Source organism: Akebia trifoliata, chromosome 13 (genome assembly GCF_017979445.1).
Source record: "Akebia trifoliata isolate Shusen 1 chromosome 13, ASM1797944v1, whole genome shotgun sequence".
Taxonomy (NCBI): domain Eukaryota; kingdom Viridiplantae; phylum Streptophyta; class Magnoliopsida; order Ranunculales; family Lardizabalaceae; genus Akebia; species Akebia trifoliata.
This window is the reverse complement of record NC_141387.1, coordinates 32,974,367-32,996,394: the sequence shown is the minus strand read 5'-3', so window position 1 is coordinate 32,996,394 and position 22,028 is coordinate 32,974,367. Positions and strand designations below refer to the sequence as shown.

The window sequence follows — 22,028 nt, the reverse complement described above, 5'->3', positions numbered from 1 at the left end:
TGAAAGGGAAAAAAAAAAAAAAAAACTCCCTTTGGATTTGGACTTGGACAGGCGGCATTACATAAATTTGCTTTTTAATAAAGAAAAAAAAGGTTAAAAAAGAGACGAGTACAACTATCATCTGCTTTTTTTTTTTTTTTATATGCTAGAATTTGTTCTGTGGTGTGGTGTGGTGAGAGAAAGAGAGAAGAATGGATGCATCTCTTCCTGAAGGTGATACAGTGATGGGTGAGGCGGCGGTGGCGGCGGCTCCTCCTCCTCCAGCTCAACCTCAAGCTGGTGTTGGAATGGAGAGTATTCCAGCGATACCGAGTTATGGTGGACTGTTCATACAATACAACATATTCGGAAACATATTTGAGGTCACCTCCAAATACAAACCTCCAATCATGCCTATTGGAAAGGGTGCTTACGGTATCGTATGGTACGAACATCTCCCCTTTCCCCTTTTCTCCCATCTTTTTTATTTCATCATATTTTGTAATTAATTACTTTATTTTTTCATTTAAAAAAATAGTTCCGCTTTGAATTCGAAGACTAATGAGCAAGTGGCGATAAAGAAGATCGCCAATGCCTTCGACAACAAAATTGATGCTAAAAGGACTCTTCGTGAGATAAAACTCCTCCGCCACATGGACCATGAAAACGTCAGTGAGTGATAATTACTGGTTTTTTTTTTTTTTTTTCCCTCTTTTCAAAAATTGACTTTATGTTGGTGAATTCTTTAGACTAAGTTAATTCACTTTCAATTGATGCTTTTTAATTTCTATTGTATCCATGACATGAGTGAGAGTTATGACAAAAAGAAAAAAAAATACTGTTTCCTTGTGAAATTTGTGCATAACTGGAAATGGGTGGGTCTTATTAAAATCTTAGTTCTGTATTTTCCAATTTACATAATTACTGTAATGAAAATCTGGTGTTGATTGATGAACTTGTTTTGGTCGTGTATAGGTTGTGGCAATTAGAGATATAATACCACCACCTCAGAGAGAGGTTTTTAATGATGTTTATATTGCATATGAACTCATGGACACTGACCTTCATCAAATAATTCGGTCCAATCAAGCATTATCCGAGGAGCACTGTCAGGTTATACTTCCTATTTACATTTGTTCTTCACTTTTCATGTGGAATTTGTTCTTGGATAAACCTTCAGATCAAGGGATTCCTTCATATAATTTTTTTTTAATGACAAGTTGAGTCGAATTACAGTAACTGTAAACTCAAAAATTCAAAATTTAAGAGGCATTCAAAAGAAAGAAGGGTGGTTGAGATGAACATCAACGTCTTATTTATGTTTCCTTTTTTTTTTTTTTTAAGATAAACATTCCATTTCTATTTTAGTAATACTCTCACCACATTTTTCACTGTTAATCAATGATATTTTATTGGGATAGTTGTCTTTCTTTCCCCCTTGAAGTTAGGGAATACCACAAAGGGAAGAATGTACCGTCTTTGTCCCACTTATTTTATCTACTACGACATGCACTTCGTGAGTAAAAATGATTGTGGGCAGTACAACAAAGATACACTTGACTTTAGATAGAATTTAATGAAGGAACATAATTTGTGTTGTTGAACCCATGTATTCTGATAAGAATTATAATGTAGTATAACAGAAACATAAAAATTGGTTAAGCAGGTCTAAAATGTACTAGACATGTTTCATTTAATCATATGTAAAACCAACGTTGAGCAATGTTGTAAATAGCATATGCGAGTATGCAACCATGTGCGACCAGCATGTGCTGTTTGCATATGCGATTTCGCACATCGCATATGCTGCAAACAAAAAAATAAAAAATAAAATTCTGACCATTGGACAGTATGCCATCGGACTACAAGTTGCGTCTCATACAAAAATATGCCATCGCATGGTTGGCCGATATCATATTTTTGGATTTGCGATGGTAGCATATGCGATTTTGTTTTTCAAATAACATATGTGACCACATTTGACAACACTGACTTTGAGTTTACGATGTTGGAGGAAAAGTAGTTTGACATCACATTCTATGATAGATCTAAGTTTACAATTTCTTTGAAGTCAAAGTCACAGAATAAAAGAATTAATATTGGGAATCTTAGGCCAAGACTCAATTATGGGGTAAAATCACCTTTCGTTTATAACATATTTGGAGGAAATATAAATTACATGATATTCTTGTGTAGATCTAAGCTTTTCTAATAGAAGTGAATAAAATTACTTTTTTCAAAGTTTGAATATAATAATCAACTTAATGTGATAACAAGCTTTGCAATTGGTGCAATACTTGTGGAGCAGCAGTGATCCTAGGATGGAAAATCCACTTAAATAAAACCCTTAAAACTTGTATCATCTAAGGTGTTTCACAGAGTACGTACTTTATTTAGAAAAAATATTGGTTTATGTCGTATTGATAAACTACTATTGATGTAAGATGGTGGAGCCTAACCCAAACTGATGAATCTAAGACCAAGTTGACCACGAATAGCAATTCTAACATAAATCAAAAGCTCATGGAACCGTAAATCACTAAGAAAAAATAGTATGCAATTAAACTAGATCCTAGGGCTATTGCAATCCCACAATAAAAATCCTTCAAGTGTTTGAATCGATCGATGTTGCCATCCGCGAGATACTTGATAATGAAAATCCATTTACAACCAACAATTTGTTCCCCAGATGGAGGGGAACAAACTCCCAGGTATGATTCTTCTGCAAAACATCCATTTCAGCGGTCATGGCTCCAGTCTACTTAGGGTCATGCAAAACCTCTGATACAAATCGAGGAACTCGAATAGAGTCAGTGGCAGTAAGGTAGGCTTGATAAAAAGGAGAGAGTCTCTGATAGGAAACAAACTAGGCAATAGGATGATCAGTAACGTACCCCCGCTTACCTTTGCAAAGTGTTATAGGCAAGTGAGAGTCAGAAATAGAAGGAATAGGAGTAGGAGTAAAAGGTTGTATACCTGAGTCAAAGGAGGAAGTTGGCAAGGTTGGAAAAGGGCGAGGGCGACGAGAGTGGACCTTTAGAGGTGGCAAAGATGGAGATGGATCCTGCAAAGGAAAAGAGTTCTGTAAAGAAGATGAAGATGGGGAGAAAAACAGAGAGAGTAGCGCTGTAGGAGAGGAATCCTGCGAAGGAGAAGAGTCCTGCAAAGATGTACAAAAATTGGGAACATTTTAAAAAAAAGTGACATCCAAAGAATGAATTACACGATGAGAAAGGGGATCAAAACAACGATACCCCTTTGAAATTGAAGAATAACCAAAAAAACACAACGAATAGCTTTGTCATCTAATTTTGTGCAATGAGGAGTCTTGAACAAAACAAGTATACTCAAAAACTTTAGGTGTAATGGGGAAGAGAGTGCTATCAGGTCGAAAAACATGAAGATGCACTTGCCCCCCTAAGGTGCAACTCAGAACACGGTTAAGGAGAAAAATCGCATCGAGGACTACCATATTCTAATATAACTTGAGAACATACATCCTTTTAAAAAGACATCGGACAATGTTCATAAGATGATGATTCTTGCGTTTCGCCACCCCTTTCTGTTTAAGAGTGTAGGGACAAGTCAACTAGTGGAGCATTCCATGCTCATGAAGATGGGATTGAATCCTATCAGAAAGATATTCCCCTCCGTTATCAAACCTAAGATATTTAACAGTGATGTTGTATTGGGTCTGAATCATTTTAAGAAAATTAACAAAAATATGGAGTACTTTAGAACGAGAACACATCAAGTAAACCTAAGTACAACGAGAATAGTCATTAATAAATGTAATAGAATATCTATGACCATTAAAAGCAGTAACAGGGGAAGGTCCCCACACATTAGAATGGACTAAATCAAATATTGTATTTAATCGATGCATGCGAGGAATATAAGAAGTATGTGTATGTTTAGAAAGTTCACACATATAGCATTGAAACTTGTTTACACTATAAGAAGTTTTTAAAGCGGGAAATAAAGAATATAAGTGCTAAAAATTAGCATGTCGTAAGCTAGCATGTCATAAATCTAAAGTTTGAGAGGAAAAAGTATGGCTCCCAGATAGTGAAAACACAGACGCCGGAACAACAGTAGGTTGAGATCCAAATAGGTATAGTCCATCTCTCTCATACCCTTTATAAAAAATCCCCCTCGAAGTCCGGTCCTAAAAAGTACAGTGAGTAGGAAAAAAAGTTACGGAGCAATTTAAAGATTTGATACTACTCACTGACAAAAAGTTAAGAAATAGGTCAGGAACATGAAGCACAGAGCTAAGAAAAAAATCAGAGGATAAGGGGATGGTACCCTTGCTGTGGATAGGAGTAAGGGACCCATCAATAAGGCGAACTTCCTTATGAGTAGTAGGAAAAATGGAATATGTAAAATGGCTAGACTCACCGATCATGTGATCAGAGGCACCAGAATCAATTACCCAAGTTAGAGGAGCAAGGTCAGATTGAGTAACATGAAAATGCATAAGATGTACCTGGGGGCATGACAATTGAGGTCATAGTCAACGATGAGTGAGTCTGAGTATGGATCTGATTCCGCACAATAGCAGAAATCTGAGTTTGGAGTTGTTGCAATCAATAGTGCCAAAGGAAGCAGAAGAATCAATAAGAGGAACTAATGATGCCTCCACAACAGTAGCATGGGGAGCAGACTGTCCTAAAGAGGGAGTGGTAGAAGATCGCAACAAATGGGGATAGAGCTGAAAGCAGCAAGCCTTCTCATGGTGAATCTTCCCACAATGACTGCAAGTAAGACTACTCCCTTAACCACGACCACGACTCCCAAATCCTTGAGTACAAGAGTCAGAAAAATCCGAATTGGTTACTAGAGCCATTTGATCTATAGTTGGAGTAAAAATAATGCCAGGGCCTGAGTTTGAGAGGGAACTACACGGTGACGACACTATCATTATCATTGGTCGCAAATGTCTCAAATAAGGAGGGTAAGGGTGTGGTGTTAAGGATCTGTGTCCGAAGTGCCTCCAACCCAGGACGTAAACCCATGAGAAATTAGTATGTCTGGTGTCTAGCAATCCGTGTAACCACAAACCTAGTTGCCTCTGCAGACAGCTCAGCCATAGACTCATAATGAGAGAGCTCCTCCTAACGAGACTGAAGGAATCCAAAGTAGTCAGCTACACTCTAAGTCCCCTAGGTAACCTAGGCAATGTCTCGATAAAGCTCGTAAATTCCTCGAGTAATTCCAAGCATGCACATATGTTTGAGTGAGGGCTGACCATAACGAAGAGATAATCTCGTGATGCATGAACATGATGTAATGCGTTGTTCCATGAAGTTAAAAAGCCATCCAAGGATAGTGCAATTGTCAATCTCTCATTGTTCAATTTTGGGATTAGTAAGGGGTGGCTTATTAATAGTGCCTAAAAGCCATTAGATTTTCCTTTACCCCCCAAATAAAGTCCAACTGACTGAGATCAGGATTAAAAATTCCAACCATCTAATGGAGCATTAGTAATGCGTTGGGCTGGGAGGTTTGCTCCAAGAATGGTGTTGGAGTCCTTGGTCTCTTGATGTGATGTCATTGCTTAGTACGAACAAAGCAGTTGAAACTTTGGTTTGAAGGGAGAACACTGTGGTCCTAAACACAAAAATTGTTGTAGTCAAAAAATTACCAAGGAGCCAAGTCGAAATTACCACAAAGCAGCTCCCTTGATGTTGTCATGGGTCAGAAAAGGGGCCAAGTTGCTGTCATAGTCCCTTACACAACCCTAGTTGCTGTTGCAGATCACCAACTAGTACACCACCAAATAGCAGATTGAAGGACTCCACACAGCTCTAGTTGCTGTCGTAGGTCACCCAACAACACCTTACTGTTGTCATAGGCCACAAAACACCACCCTAGTGACTGCCGCAGATTACCCAACAGCACCCTGCTACTGTCGCAGGTCACAAAATTCCACCCTAGCTGCTGTTGCAGGGTTCAACACAGGCCTAGCTACTGTCGCAGATCACCCAACAAAACTATATTGCCGTCGCAGGTCACCCAACAACACTATATTGATGTCGCAAGGCTTCACACAGCCCAATAGTTCTGTCGCACCACCCAACAACACTCTCATATGGCAGCAGCAAGGGTAGAAACCCTATCAAAGGCACCCAACAATACTTTGACAAATTGATCTTAGATAGAAACCCTAGCGTAGGGCAGAAATCGAATCAAATAACCTATGAAAGGCAGAAAACCCTATCGTTGGGCAAGAACACGTCTCAAAAATCTATTGCAGCATGTGAAAAGACTAATAAAATTCCTATCACAACATGCAATTAAGGGAATAAGAATCAAAAGAAAAAATTCCCTTGAAGAGAAGACTTTCTAATCAAGTTGCTGTTAGGTTATTAGGTGTTAAGATCTAGAAGTGTTGGTGAAGGAAGAAGAGAGAAGAGAAGTTAGGAGAAGAGACTTCAAAATCCCAAAAACCGAAGAGGGGGTCCTCTAGGGCTTTGATACCAAGAAGAATTGTAGAAAAGTAATTGTCAAGTTTCATTATGAGAGTTTGGCATATATATATATATATATATTAATAAAAGATTAAATGGACGTAAATGCCCTTACATAGAAATAATAGAAGAGAAAAATAAAAAACGGTAAACATTATTATTTCCAATAGAGAGAAGAGGAGAGAAATGGAGAGAAACCTTTTTAAAATATTTTATAATTCCAACTCTGCCCCTAGATCTCTTTTAAGATATTTTAAAACTCCAAAGTTGTCCCAAGTTCTCTCCTATCAATCCAAAAATGGTGGAGAGAAATTGAGTTTCCCTTCTCTCCACTTCTCTCAATCCAAACATAGCCTAAAACAAAATAGAAAGCATGTAAAACTCCAATAAAACTGTCCCAAGGCCCCTCAAACAAACTAAAGAAACCAGAAAATTGGAATCTAGCTTAAATCTAAACAAATCTGGCCAGGTAGACCTATGATGTCCTCATCAACTATATGATGCCAAAAAGATAATAGAACAGTATCAAAACATGTTTACACGTATGTATTCTTTTGGCAACTGTTGATACCACGAAATACTAAGGTGTATGGAGCCAAGCTTTAAACCATGAATCTGATATGTTTATGTGGTATGCTCAGTCCTCATCAGATTTAAAGTTTTGTGAACATCTCAGAATGTCAAGGCCGACATGTCTCTGTTTCTAGCATGATCGGAGTGAAATGTTGATTCTCTCAGCTTTCTCAGAAAGTCTGTTTATTTTGATTGAGACAGTCCGAAATTTTTGTCACTACCAACAATCCATCAAGACAAGTTTAAACCTTGGTCCTCTAAATGGGATAAGAGATGCATCTTAGATTTTGATTTTGATTTGGGTTTGGGTTTCCTTAGAGATTCTATTTTTTCTGAATCAATAGGACCATTTAAAAATCTAATGGTCATTTTTTTGGTTGTGTCTGCAATTTTCTAATTCTTGATAGTGACAGATGATTTTTGTGGGATATTTTATTTTTTAACCTTTATCCTTCTGACTTCACAAGAACAATTCTTTTGGAATTAAAAATAACCTGTCTTTTTTTGTGCAGTATTTCCTTTATCAAATCCTCCGGGGATTGAAATACATACATTCTGCAAATGTTCTTCACAGGGACTTGAAGCCTAGCAATCTCCTCTTAAATGCCAATTGTGATTTAAAGATATGCGATTTCGGACTTGCTCGTATCACATCTGAAACTGATTTTATGACAGAGTATGTCGTTACGAGATGGTATAGGGCGCCAGAGCTGTTGTTGAATTCATCAGAATATACTGCAGCTATTGATGTATGGTCGGTAGGCTGCATTTTCATGGAATTGATGGACCGAAAACCTTTATTTCCCGGCAGGGATCATGTGCACCAGCTACGTTTACTATTGGAGGTGAAAGCACAAGCTTTTAAATCATTTTTCTTATGTTATTTTCTAGCATTTTGGTATGAGGAAAGTATTGTCTACTACGGGTTCTTTAATCTTTGACAGACTGAATGAGCACATGAACAACTTGGGCCACTTACGAGTTTTAGTGCATGAATTGAAAATAGTGCAGCCATATGCATGATTTGAAATCTCGTTTTGTCTCTGAATGTCTCGATGTCGGAGTTGACAAAAAGGACGAGAGATTTTTCTTGGTATTTCTTTGGTTGTCTCTTCATGACTAGTGCAAGATGTCTCATTTTTTCAACTGACCGAGATATAGACCAAGAACGAGACTTTAAACCACGGCGGTCTAGTATGTACGATCAATAAACATTTATTCAATATGTACTCATTAAGTAGCACCATAGTATTAAATTTCAACATATTTCCACGAAATGTACCAAGAAATATTTCCATTTCCAAAAGATCCAAAGCGAAATTTAACCGATAGTTTCTTTTTGTAAATATTTCGATGTAAATCGCTATTCATTTTGCAAAATATTTTGGTGAATGGTAACTTCGATTGAAATATTTTATTTTGAAAAAATATTTATAAAACTGAGTGAGGAGATATGACCATTTGAATTAACCATCACTTTTCTAGTTTATCAATTTTTTGAGTCTTGTGTAGAAATCATCATTTTTCTGTATGTTATGGAACTAATAATAAACTGCTAATAAAAAGGACTTGTAAATTACATGTAATAATAGTGTCTATGTTTTAAAAAATTGTACCTAATATTCATTAATTAATATAAATGAATTATGATTATTGAGTTATTTATATAACCTTTTTATTTATTTATTTTTTCTTTTCTGTATATTAGTACGATCATATAAGCATATACACAATCATCTATGTTTTAATTAGTTAGATACATTATTAATATGTTCATGCATATTAAAAAAAATTAGAAATATGATAGCACATGAAGGCTGTACTTAATAGTTTCTCCATTTAAGCAAGTGTTTTACATGGTATGTAGTTATTACGATACTATTGTCTTCATTTCCATGTATAGTACTATTACTTTTCCCCGTTGTGCTCTCAAATACTTCCACATATATTTAGCAGAACGTTGTTGATATTCATTTCAAAACTCCATGTGGTTATTTATTGTATTTTGCTGACTCAGTGAGTTTGTTTTAACCCCTATTTTATCATTCTCCGCAGTTTAAATGAAAAATTCCTCTATACATCATTTCCACAACATTTCCAGTAAATGTATTAATTTCCATATTTCCATATCCAAGATTACCGAAATAGACACCGAAATTGAAATTTAAAACCTTAAGTAGCATCATATTTTTTCGAGTATGTTAAATTCTTCACAATAATAACTAGTTAGATCTGTGTTGTTTTTATTTGACTATCATTCATTACAGAACAACATATGTACCCCCTCCCCCCCACACCCACACCCTCACACACACCTAAAACAAATACTAAGAGTGATGGAATAATAATTTATTAATAAAGATTACACAGATTGTTTCCCTAACCAATTGTTTTGTTCCGATGGAAGAAAGCTCAGGGTAAATAAATTTGAGGACTTGAGTTCCACTCACTATGATACCCGTTGTGGACATGATGCATACACTTAAACTGGAATTGTCAGATACAAAGACGACATCCATTTTGAATAATTTGGGTGTCAAGCCTCTTGTTAGTAATCTCTCATTTAATTCTTTAAAAATTCACGAAGTTTTCATTTTTTTCAATGAAAGTACAATTCTCCGGATTATTGGACTATTCTGAATAATTCACGTATTTTACAATTTTTACAAATTTTTATAAAACTCGGTTGGAAAAAAAATTGCTATTGTAAGTTTTTGTATGTTGCAAAGTGTAAACTTGTAAGTTGTGATGTGTATAACACAAGTCGACTTTGAAGCGGCATGCTTCAAAATTTTGGAGGACTCCATCTTTTTAGGTGACAAATGTCCCTTTTATCTTTGAAAAAATAATGACAATATTACCGAATTTTTTACTTTTGAATGTTTGAAATGAGACAAATAATACATGTATGAAGCATATGCTGCATATTTTCCATTTATCGAATTTTCAACCGGATTTTTGCAACCCACAATTGAATAGAACTTGAATTTTTCACATATCGAATTTTTTCCGTATTCTGAATTGCTAACAAGGGCAAGCCATTTCATGAAGAATGCTTAAAGGTGGTTACAAATATGTATGAAAAAAGAAAAAATAATCTAAAGAAAAAAAACACTAAATTCTGGTTTCCAAGAATTCTCAAACCTGTGCTGTCATGCTATAGGGTGGAAGTGAAATTCGTAATACTTGGGTTTAGAAGTCTTAAGACTTGAAACATTGGGTGTGATCGATGACAAGACGTGGAAATTCTGAAGTCTTGGTTGAGTTGCTTCTGAGTATGGCATTGGAATTTTGCTGAGTGTAATGGCTGATAAACCATTGGAAGGCCCTGAAATACATCCCCAAGCATTTTGCCTCATTCGTTCCTTTTTATTCTCATATATGAATACATTCGATTTATATTCGCGGTCTTACAAATCTTTGCAAGATGAGTGATATATGCATATTCATGCATGTTTATCCATACTTCCAGTCTGAGCAATTCGTGAAATACATGGCAGCTGATCGGCACCCCAACTGAGGCTGATTTGGGGTTTGTGAACGAAAATGCGAAGAGATACATACGACAACTTCCTCATTACCTTCGGCAATCATTTACTGAAAAGTTTCCACAAGTTCACCCTGCAGCCATAGATCTCGTTGAAAAGATGTTAACATTTGATCCTCGGCGGAGGATTACAGGTGAGGTTCTGTCCTGTCTTGTTCTATTTTGGCATTTTTTGTCAATTGGTATAAGGAAAATGCTATGGATGAAATATATTTATGCATGAAATAGGTGAAAAGAAACCCTCACTTTCCTATACACAACAAATAAATTAACAATTATTGTCCTTCAAACAATCAATTGACCAATATTTAAAATCTTGTCAAGGGAAATCGTGCATACTAAAAAGGTTACTTTTGATGGAACCTTTGTCAAGCGTTTCAATCACCACATATGGGCCTTGGTAGATTCACTCCAAAAGGTAGCACAATCTTGCAGTCATGGTTCAAAGTTTTGATCCGTTTCGGAATGTTTTGACTGAACATTCAGGATTTTTGACTTAATGGAGTGGACGTTCACTAATTTCAAAAGTATATCGATGTTTCGGAATGTTTCCCAATGTTTCTTAAAACACATCATATGTAATATTTCGATACTAAAATAACCATTAAACAAATTTGTAACTTCTAAGATTCATTTCATCAAATAAAAGAATGTTTACAACATTATACATGTATCAAATGCTTTCTTGATTCCTTTATTTGTTTTGGAATGTCTTTGAGCATTTCTAATGTTTATACATATGAAAAATATAAAACTTTCCAAATGCTCCAAAAGGCTTCAGTTCCATTTCATTCTATTTTTGGTGTGTTTTTTCATAGATATTCTATTTTAGTTTTTGGATAAACTGAAGCAACTGAAGGATACAAGATTTTAAACCTTGCTTGCAGTTGTTATATTTTGTCAAGTAATCCATGAACAAGATTTTACACCCTTCATCTTCTTCAAGCAAAGCCTATCCGCATGGTCTCAAACATCACAATTGCTCCACCTTTAAGTCACGTGGAAGGGCTAGAATAGTCAATCACATATGTAACAGGCAACCCTGTACCCAACCTTTGTAGAAATCGACAATGTTGCAAAAGTCCAGACTTGATTTGACTCTAGTTGTCTAGCAACTGAAGGATACAAGATTTTAAACCCTGCTTGCAGTTGTTATATTTTGTCGAGTAATCCATGAACAAGATTTTTCTCCCTTCATCTTCTTCAAGCAAAGCCTATCTGTATGGTCTCAAACATGACAATTGCTCCACCTTTAAAGTCACATGGAAGGGCTAGAATAGTCAATCACATATGTAATGGGCAACCCTGTGCCCTTTATAACCATTGTAGAAATCGACAATGTTGCAAAGTCCGAACTTAATTTGACTTTAGTCGTCAAGCATCTAGTTGGCTTGCACAACAATGATGCAAAAAAATCAGTCGAACAAACCTTTTTAGCTGATACTAATAAAAACTTGGTGCTTAATGTCCTCCAACATAGGTGATGCTCTATGCCCATTGCCTCGTTATTATTGTCTGAACATCACCACCTTAGTGATTTGGAACTCATCTTCACCTTTAGGGTAAAGCCTTGTTTTTTGTTCCTCCTTATTTGGTTTGTTGAAGAATAATAATTCATGAGTTTTGATTCGACAAATAACATAATTTCTTGCTGTTAGTCCACATAATTTCTCCTATGCTATGTTGATGATTGAGCCCACAATGGAGCCTGGACTTTAGCCACTATAAGACCCAAAAGAGGTCATGATGGAGCCTACATTTGAACCATTTTAAGGCCCAAAAGTGTCCAACTAATCTTGTCACATTTGAGTTGATTAAGCCACATGAATACAGAAGAATTTTAGAAGAGAAAAATCAAGTCTCATAATGAGAGCTTGATAAATATTTATAACCCATAAGAAGGGAATGGACATAAATGCCCTTACATAGAAAGAATAACATAAATAAAACCATATAAATCAAACTAGAACTAACAATCTATTCTAATATTTCCAATACTCCCCCTCAAGCTGGGGCAAATATATCAACTAGGCCCAGCTTGGCGAGATGAGAGTTTGTGACAGAAAGTCCAACAGACTTTGTAAGCATATCGGCTAGTTGATCTGAAGAAGAAACAAAGATTGTCTTAAGTACACCAAATCGAACTTTCTCCCTGAGAAATTAAACATCAACCTCAATGTGCTTAGTTCTTTCGTGAAGGACTGAGTCAGATGCAAGCATGATAGCAAACTTGTTGTCACAGAACAGTGAGGAGGAATCAACAGTAGGAAATCCCAACTCTGTTAGCAAAGATCTAAGCCAAAGAATCTCACATGTGCTAAAGGCCATAACACGATACTCAGTTTCAGAAGAGGAACGAGAAACCACACTTTGTTTCTTACTTTTCCACGAGATAAGATTACCGCCATAGAAAGTACAGAAATCAGATGTAGATCTCCTATCTGTAAGAGATCCCGCATAATCGACATCAGTGAAACATGACAGATGTGGCTGAGCAGTAGATGAATAAAATAAGTCTAGACCCGGACGAGACTTCAAGTAGCGAAGGATACAATATACGGCATCAAGATGAGAGGTACGCGGAGCATGCATAAACTGACAGACTATACTAACTGCGAAGGTCAAATCCGGTCTAGTGTTAGTCAGATAAATCAAACGGCCTACGAGTCTCTGGTAAGATGAGGGATCAGATAAAAGTTCCCCAGATTCAGTATGAAGGCGATGATTTTGATCCATTGGGGAAGAGGCAGGACGACAACTAAGCATACCAGTGTTTTGAAGAAGATCCAATGTGTATTTACGTTGAGATAACGAAATACCACGGCGTGAGCGCGCTATCTCTAATCCTAAAAAGTACTTGAGGGGACCTAAGTCCTTAACCTCAAAAGCACTACCCAACTACTTCTTAACCCTGTCAATCCACTGCGTATCATCTACAGTTACTATAATATCATCTACATAAACCAAGACAATGGTATTGTGGCCATCTACTCCTCGTCGAATAAAGCAAGTATGGTCAGAGTGGCATCTGAAAAATCCGATAGATAAAATGACCTCAGAGAAACACTGGAACCAGGCTCGCGGAGATTGCTTTAGGCCATACAGAGATTTAAAAAGGCAACATTCTTTCCCAAAATACTCCCCCTGAAGACGAAATCCAGGAGGGGGATCTATATAAATGACTTCTGTCAGATCACCATTTAGAAAGGCATTCTTCACATCAAGCTGGTGAAGATGCCATGAATGACAGGCAGCTAAAGAGATAAGTAAACGAATAGTAGACAGTTTGGCTACAGGGGCAAATGTGGCTTCAAAGTCCTTTCTTGGAGTCTGCGTAAATCCCTTAGCGACAAGTCGAGCCTTGTAGCGATCAACAATACCATCTGCGAGATACTTGACTGTGAAAACCCATTTACCACCAACAGTTCGCTCCCCAGAAGGAAGAGAAACAAGATCCCAGGTGTGATTCTTCTGCAATGCATCCATCTCAGTAGCCATAGCTCTAGTCCACATAGGATCACGTAAAGCCTCAGATACAGACCGAGGAACCTGAATAGAGTCTGTGGTGACAAGATAGGTGCGATAGGACGGAGAAAGACTTTGATAAAAAACAAACTGGGCGATAGGGTGATTAGTAATACACCCCCGCTTACCTTTGCGAAGTGTAATAGGTAAGTGAGAGTCAGAAATAGAAGGAACAGGCGTAAATGTATAAGGAGATATACCTGAATCCAAGGAAGAGGTGGGGGGAGGGCGACGAGAGTAAACTTGCAGCGGCGGCGGCGAAGATGAAGATGGAGAGAAAACTGGAGATGGTAGCACTATTGGAGAAGAATCTTGTAAAGGAGAAGAGTCCTACAAAGAAGATGAAGTACGAAAATATGGAACATTTTCAAAAAAAGTGACATCCAGGGAATGAATAATACGATGAGAGAGGGGATCATAGCACCGATACCCCTTTGACATAGAAGAGTAACCCAAGAAAATACAACGGGTAGCTTTGTTATCCAATTTGGTGCAATGAGGAATTCTATCCTGAACAAAGCAAGTACACCAAAAAACTTTAGGTGTAATAGGGAAGAGAGTGCTATCAGGTTGAAGAACATGAAAAGGCACCTGTCCTCCTAAAGTGTGGCTCGGAACACGATTCAGGAGGAAAGCAGCAGTAAGAGCTGCCATATTCCAATATGACTTGGGAACATGCATCCCTCGCAGAAGGCAACGAACGATGTTCATGAGATGGCAATTCTTACGTTCCGCCACCCCGTTTTGCTCAGGAGTGTAGGGACAAGTTAATTGATGAAGCATACTACGCTCATGGAGATGGGAGCAAATCCCATCAGAAATATATTCCCCGCCATTATCTGTTCGAAGAAATTTGACGGTAATGTTGTATTGAGTTTGAATCATTTTAAGGAAATTAACAAAAATAGGTAGTACCTCAGAGCGAGAAAGCATTAAATAAACCAAAGTACAACGAGAATAGTCATCAATAAATGTAACATAATATCTATGACCATTAAAAGCAGTAATAGGGGAAGGCCCCCACACATCAGAATGAACTAAATAAAAAATAGCATTAACTATATGCATGCGAGGAATATAAGAGGTACGTGTGTGTTTAGAAAGCTTACACACAGAGTACTGAAATTTGTGTTCACTACAAGATTGTTTTAAAGTAGGAAATAATGAACATAAGTGCTGAAAATTAGCATGTCCTAAGCGAGCATGCCATAAGTCTAAAGTTTGAAAAGAAAAAGTATGATTTCCAATGAGTGGGATCACGGAAGCTGGAGCAGCAATAGGTGGAACTTCAAATAGGTACAGCCCATCCCTCTCATATCCCTTGCCAAAAATTCTCCTCGAAGTCAGGTCCTGAAAGACACAGTGAGTGGGAAAAAATGTTACAGAACAATTAAACAATTTGGTAATACTACTCACAGACATAAGGTTAAGAGATAAGTGTGGAACATGGAGAACAGAATCAAGAGGAAAACCGGGGGTTGGAGATATAGTACTCTTACTGTGAACAGGGGTAAGAGACCCATCAGCAAGACGAACCTCCTTATGAGTAGTAGGTAAAATAAAAGAAATAAAATGATTGGACTCACCGGTCATGTGATCAAAGGCACCAGAATCAATGACCCAGGTCAGAGGAGCAGAACCAGACTGAGTGGCATGAAATGCAGAAGAGGTACCTGGAGGAGTGGTAACAGATGCGATTGTCGAGGATGAGGGAGTCTGAGCCTGGAGTTGATCTCGTACAATAGATGTAATCTGTGTCTGAAGGTATTGCAAATCAATAGTACCAAGAGAAGCATGATCAACAGAGGTTGATTCCACAACAGCGGCACGGGGCTGCCCCCCAGAAGATCTCAACAAGTGGGGATAAAGCTGAAAACAACGGGCCTTCTCATGGCCAATCTTCTCACAATGACTACATGTAAGACCACTTCCTTTACCACGCCCACAACTCCCACGGCCTCGATTCACGGATCCTTGAGTACGGGAATTAGAATAACTCGAATTGGCTGCAAGAGCCATCTGATCTGTATCTGGAGCGGAGATAGTGACAAAAGACTCAGTCTGAGAGGGAATGACAGGGCGACGACGCTCATCGCTATCAATAGTCGCAAATGTCTCAAATAATGAAGGTAGAGGAGTGGTATTAAGGATTTGGGTCCGCAGTGCCTCAAATTCAGGGCGTAAACCCATGAGGAACTGGTATGTTTGATGTCGAACAATCCTCTTGACCACATTCCCGGCTGCCTCTACAGATAACTCAACCATAGACTCGTAGTGTGAGAGCTCCTCCCAACGGGACTGAAGGAATCCAAAATAATCTGCAACACTCTGATTTCCTTGGGTAGCTTGAGCAATATCCTGGTAAAGTTCATAAATCCTGGAGTCATGCATATGTCTGAGTGAGAACTGACCACAAAGAGGAGACAGTCTCATGATACATAAACATAGTGTAGATGCGTTGCTCCATGGAATTGAATAACCAACCAAGGGCTGTTCAAAGCCTGTAGATCTGATCGCAGGGCTGTTAATCAATGGTGGTTGTTGTCGCAGGGCTGTTCGAGGCTTGGAGGCTGATCGTAGGGCTGTTCAAAGCCTGTAGGTTTGATCGCAGGGCTGTTAATCAATGGCTGCTACTGTCGCAGGTTTGTTCAAGGCTTGTAGGTTGATCGCAGGGCTGTTCCAAGCCTGTAGATCTGATCGAAAGGTTGTTTTAGGGCTATAGATATGATTACAAGACTCCTAATTGATGGTTGCTACTGTCGCTGGTCTATTCAAGGGTTGTAGGTTGATCGCAGGTCTGTTCCAAGCCTGTAGATCTGATCGGAGAGATGTCTAAGGGCACATAAACTGATTGTAAGTCTCCCGACCTATTTTTGTTGATGTTGCAGATCTGTTTAGGGTCTTTAGGTCTGATCGAAATATACACAACAACACGTTGTTGTTGGCTGCTGTTGTCGTAAGGCAGATCAGATCCAGTGGCTTTGATCGAAGTTTACCCAATAACAAAGGGTTTGATAGCAAAGAAAAAACCCCAACGTAGAGTAAAAAATCACAGTGCAAAACTCTATTGCAGCATGTGAAAAATTATGAAATCTCTATCGCAACATGTGATTAAGATAGTATAAATCAAAAAAGAAAAGAGCCCCTGAAGGGGAGAAACTCCAGATTAGGCTACTACTAGGTGAGTGTAATGAGATTAATAAAAAAAATTATGGAGAAACGAGGATGGAGAGTCAAAGGTTTTTTTCGGCTCTGATACCAAGAAGAATTTTAGAAGAGAAAAATCAAGTCTCATAATGAGAGCTTGATAAATATTTATAACCCATAAGAAGGGAATGGACATAAATGCCCTTACATAGAAAGAATAACATAAATAAAACCATATAAATCAAACTAGAACTAACTATCTATTCTAATATTTCCAATAAATACTAGCCAACTCTTCATCGATAATGAACATTTGGCAGTCTTCAACTTTTCATCAGTGACATCCTTCATAGGAGCTCACTTTCTTGGTGTCTTTATATTTCATCAAACCCATAGATTGTCGATCCCCTAGAGTTTTTTTTTTGGTCGCTGCTGGGGGGAGGTTTGATAACAAACGTACAGACATAAGATGCATTTTGTAAGTGTGAAATACACCTTGTCATTACCAATGTATCTTAGTTACAATGGAAAGTTTTAGTACAAGATCTGTCAGATGTAACATCAATTAGGGTAGTATAAAATCAATGATTTTAAGCACTAAAGCATGAGGCAAGTTTAGCCAAAAAATCCTTGAGTTGTAATCCAACCAGCATGCATTTTTAAATAGATTAATAATTAAAAATACAAATACATGAATAATAAAAATTCCAATAAGGAGAAATGTGAGGAAAACTCTAACAAAAGAAGTATGAGAATTCAAAATTCACATTCCAAAGTATAATATTGACATCCTTGAAGCTTTATCCCAAAGATTTGGGGGTCAATTAAAGACTTCTATTATTCCATTCTGCTATGCCTAGAACCACATGTAATATTCAAATAAAAATGCCAAACTATGTCAAAATTGATTGAAAATTAAACCACATCTATAGTTCCATATTTCAAAAATTCTAAGTTTTTAACCTTTTGAACAAAAAATAGCACCATAACAACAACTGCTCTAACGAATGTGCCACCTTGGAGAGATGGTATAGTTTGTGTGTTAAAGTATCGCTAACTTGGGATCTAAACCCCTCCTTCAAACTTACAACTAAAAAATGCAATTGCTCTAACAAAGAAAAAAAAACAAAAAATTCAACTCTAAGATTAAATAGGTTTGGCACTTTTGATCTCATCTCCATGCTTCCCAATTGGTCCGAGGTAAACCACCTTGTTTCTTCCACATAGATTTTGTGTTTTTTATTGATGCGGAAGTTCTAAACTTGAGGCTTGGTTAATGTTTTGTGGACCCTTTCATATGATTACTAACTATCTTGGTACCAACCCTGGGAATGATCATCGTTTGATCTTCAAGTTGGACTTCTTCCCTTGGAGCATAGATGCTTCACGGCATGGTGTGCAGAGGCAGAGCCAAGAAGGGTCCATGGGGGCAATTGCCCCACCCCCTTCAAAATTTCTCAAATTTTTTTTAAGATACCCTTTCACATTTTGATCAATATCAGAGATACCCTGTGTTTTCAAACTGAGGACATGCCCCCCCCTCCTTGACTAGGTTTCTATATTTTCTCATATTTTAGAATACCTTATTTGTTTCATACTGGTTAGATGCCCTCTTGACCTCAGTTTTGTCCGAGACTAACGTAAAATGAGCTAAATGACCTTTTATTAAACCTCTAGGCAAAATTCCATGATTTTTCTCCAAGAAAATACGTCATTTTCAAACTATTAACCTCTAATATAAGCTAATTTTAACCTCTTCAATCTCATATTTAATCCATTATATCCAATGTCTTGTAGAAAACCTTGATTTTTCTACCCATAAATCCATCATTCTACTTCCTCAAAAATCCTATGTTGTTCTTGAGATTTGAAGGTTGAAGGAGAGAGAATCTTAAGAGTGAAGATGAGCTTACCCTTGAAATCTTGAAATCCATGATCTTCAAGTTGTTAACCTCAAAGGTACATTATTTTTAACCTATTTGACCTCATATTCGACGTAACTCAACATGACCTCGACCTTGAATTCATCTTCAATGCCTTGTAAAAATCATTGATTTTTCTACCCCAAAATCCATCTACCCTCTTTGACCCTACAAGTTTGGTCCAAACTTTCTGCCGTTTTTGACCATTTCTTTATGAAATCACTTATCCTCCATTTCCTTGTTGGACCTCTTCCTTTTGAAATGTTTCTCCATGCCACAGTTTCCTAAGTCCTCACCCCCTATTAGGTATCTTATCTCATTGAATCTATTCTACTACTACCTGTGATTCCCCACTGACCACCTCCATCTGACATTGGTGTTTTACTGTCCTTTGTTCCCAAATCTCCCCCAATGATTTCTCAGGATAGTCATCTCTTTCCAATATGTACTTGTCTTCATCTTGGAAGCTTCCTAAACCCCATTGTCTACGCCCATATGAGCAACATCGAAGGATCTAAGGAGTTTAGTCTTTTTATCTATCTTCACAGTTCCTCCAAAGGGAATAAACAATCATGGAAAAGATTTCAAGAGTCCAAAAGTGGGGTGGCATATCTCCTATTTCCACGTACGTAGGTTCCTTCTTCTCTAGCGGTTTAACTAACCCAAAAGTTGTTCACCAATTCTTCCTGCTCACACAAACTGTCTTGTTATGATCAACTCCCATTCTATCACAAAATTTGCTGCCTTCTCATTTCTACGAGAACTCCTGCATTAGGTCCCAATGGCCCAATGGAAATAACCACATCTTTCTCACAACTAAAAAACATTAGAGCCTCCGCAAAATCCTCGAATTTCAACCCGTTTTGCTCAATTTCACCCTATACCAGATTCATTTCTTTTCCTTGAGTCTAAATTTTTTTTCTGCTTGACATTTTGGTGCTATGGGACCATAGGGATTTCAACACAATGGAAAAGAACCAAATCTGAATACGATGCTCAGATCTTGATTGTCGTAAAAATATTTTAGATCCAGAACCAGACTTGAAGGCTTCTTCTCCAAGTGGTCAATAAAACCAGAGAAATTAAAGTAGAGCTTTAAAGCAACAACTAGAAACCGAAAATAGAGGAAGATAAGGTAGAAGAACCTTGGAATCACAGGAAGGGGTTTTCTGAGGAATCGCTCTTAAGAAATCTATGAAGTCATACTGTAGAAGATGAAGAATCACCCTTCATGTAAGATAAAATGACTGCGATCTTCAATTGTATATCTGTTTTTTTTCTCCCTTTCAAGCACAACACTAAACCCTTTCTATAAGATAAAAAATTATAACCCTAGCTTTTTACATTCAAGTGTTTTCATCCCTCAGTTTTTACCCTCAATTGGAGGATAGTTGGACCTGGGTTGGCAATTCTTCAGGACTTTTTGGTGTGAAATCTTTCTACAATGTTCTTGACTCTGTGAGGAGATTTCATTCCCTGTTGCTTTGGTTTGGTCTTCAACTATTCCATCAAAAGTTTTTTTTTTCCTTTGGGTAGCAGCCTTGGATAAGCTTCTCATGATCGATCACCTTAGGTCGAGGGGTGTGGTCATTGCAAAATTCTGCTCTCTTGCAAACCTAATGGTGAGTCTGTTAATCACCTTTTTCTCCATTGTGGGAGAGCTCATTAGGTTTGGTCTTTCTTTTTCTCGTTGTTCAATTTCTATTGGTGGGCTGTCTTTTCGATTCTTAGCTTTCTCTTTAGTTGAGGTCCACAAACTTTGTTGGTAAGGAGAGGATTCTTTGGAATTTTATCCTCCCGGCTAACTATTGGGGTTTGTGGAAAGAAAGGAATGGGCGGATCTTTGAAGGGAAGGAGCATTTTCCACAGGAGATCATTTTTAGTATCCTGGGGTTTTTTTTTTTTTTTGTTTCATTGGTGCAAGCCGTTTCATGAGTTTAGGGTCTCTATCATTTTGAAGATTTCTTATTTAGATGGGAGCTTGTTAGCAGAGGGTGATGATTTTTGGTTTAGGTGGTGCTTGTCGTTTCTCTTGTTTTTAGATTCTACTTTTCCTTTGTTGTTGTTTCTGTTTTCTTTTGTTGTTCCCTTTGAGGACTTCTTGTCCTCTTCAAAGTTCGGTACGATGCAATTTTAATGCTTTAGAGTTGGTTCAAAGCCCTGTAGCATGACCATTATCTCCGGGATCAAGGAAACTCAAAGACGAACCTTAACCTTTTCTTTCAGTGTGGTTGTATTTATTCTATTAATTTACACTTGTGGTCGTTTTTATCATTTCTCTTGATTCTTCTAGTTGTTTCGGCTTTCAGTTGAAGATGCACTGGCACATCCCTACCTAGTGTCCCTGCATGACATCAGTGATGAGCCTGTCTGCTTGACTCCCTTCAATTTTGACTTCGAGCAGCACGCACTGTCTGAGGAACAGATGAAGGAGCTAATCTACCGGGAAGCCCTAGCGTTTAACCCTGAGTATCAGCGACAGTGAGGCCTCTCGTAATCCAGCTGTTATCCATGCTCCCCAACCACCCTTCCTATAAAAGATGAAGTCAGTGTGGTCATTCCGTCCAATATGTTTTTCTGATTGATTTCTTGATGTAAATATTTGCAATCAAATCTGGATATTTATTTGATAATTGACCTGGAGTTTAGATTTCAAAGAACTGTATGGTATTTGTATTGGTACACTTGCTTTTTTATGGTTATCGTGGTTTCAGATTTTCTCACTTATTTGTGTTGTATTGTATCATTTTGGTTTTTTTTTTTTCTTTGGGGATAGAAAATATTAATAATTAAAAATAAAGAAATAAAATCACCTTTTTTTGTGTGACCCTTTCGGTGTTAATCCAAGGACTATACTTCTAC

At 37.6% G+C, this 22,028-nt stretch overlaps 1 protein-coding gene across 1 annotated transcript; it reads left to right on the top strand.

The window, feature by feature from the left end:
- The first annotated feature begins 144 nt into the window (after positions 1-144).
- LOC147388380 (mitogen-activated protein kinase homolog MMK1) lies at positions 145-21,889 on the top strand. Its single transcript, XM_086420417.1, has 6 exons — positions 145-424; positions 518-647; positions 955-1,092; positions 7,538-7,870; positions 10,526-10,706; positions 21,476-21,889. The coding sequence occupies exons 1-6, from the start codon at positions 192-194 to the stop codon at positions 21,649-21,651; spliced, it is 1,191 nt and encodes a 396-aa protein (XP_086276543.1). The 5' UTR covers positions 145-191; the 3' UTR covers positions 21,652-21,889.
- Positions 21,890-22,028: the final 139 nt, after the last annotated feature.

Bases quoted from the DNA above. Each gene is read 5' to 3' on its own strand.
- LOC147388380 (XM_086420417.1), top strand. From the start codon at position 192: ATGGATGCATCTCTTCCTGAAGGTGATACAGTGATGGGTGAGGCGGCG. The intron at 425-517 runs GTACGAACATCT...TTAAAAAAATAG, and splicing joins GGTGCTTACGGTATCGTATG to TTCCGCTTTGAATTCGAAGA. The intron at 1,093-7,537 runs GTTATACTTCCT...TTTTTTGTGCAG, and splicing joins TATCCGAGGAGCACTGTCAG to TATTTCCTTTATCAAATCCT.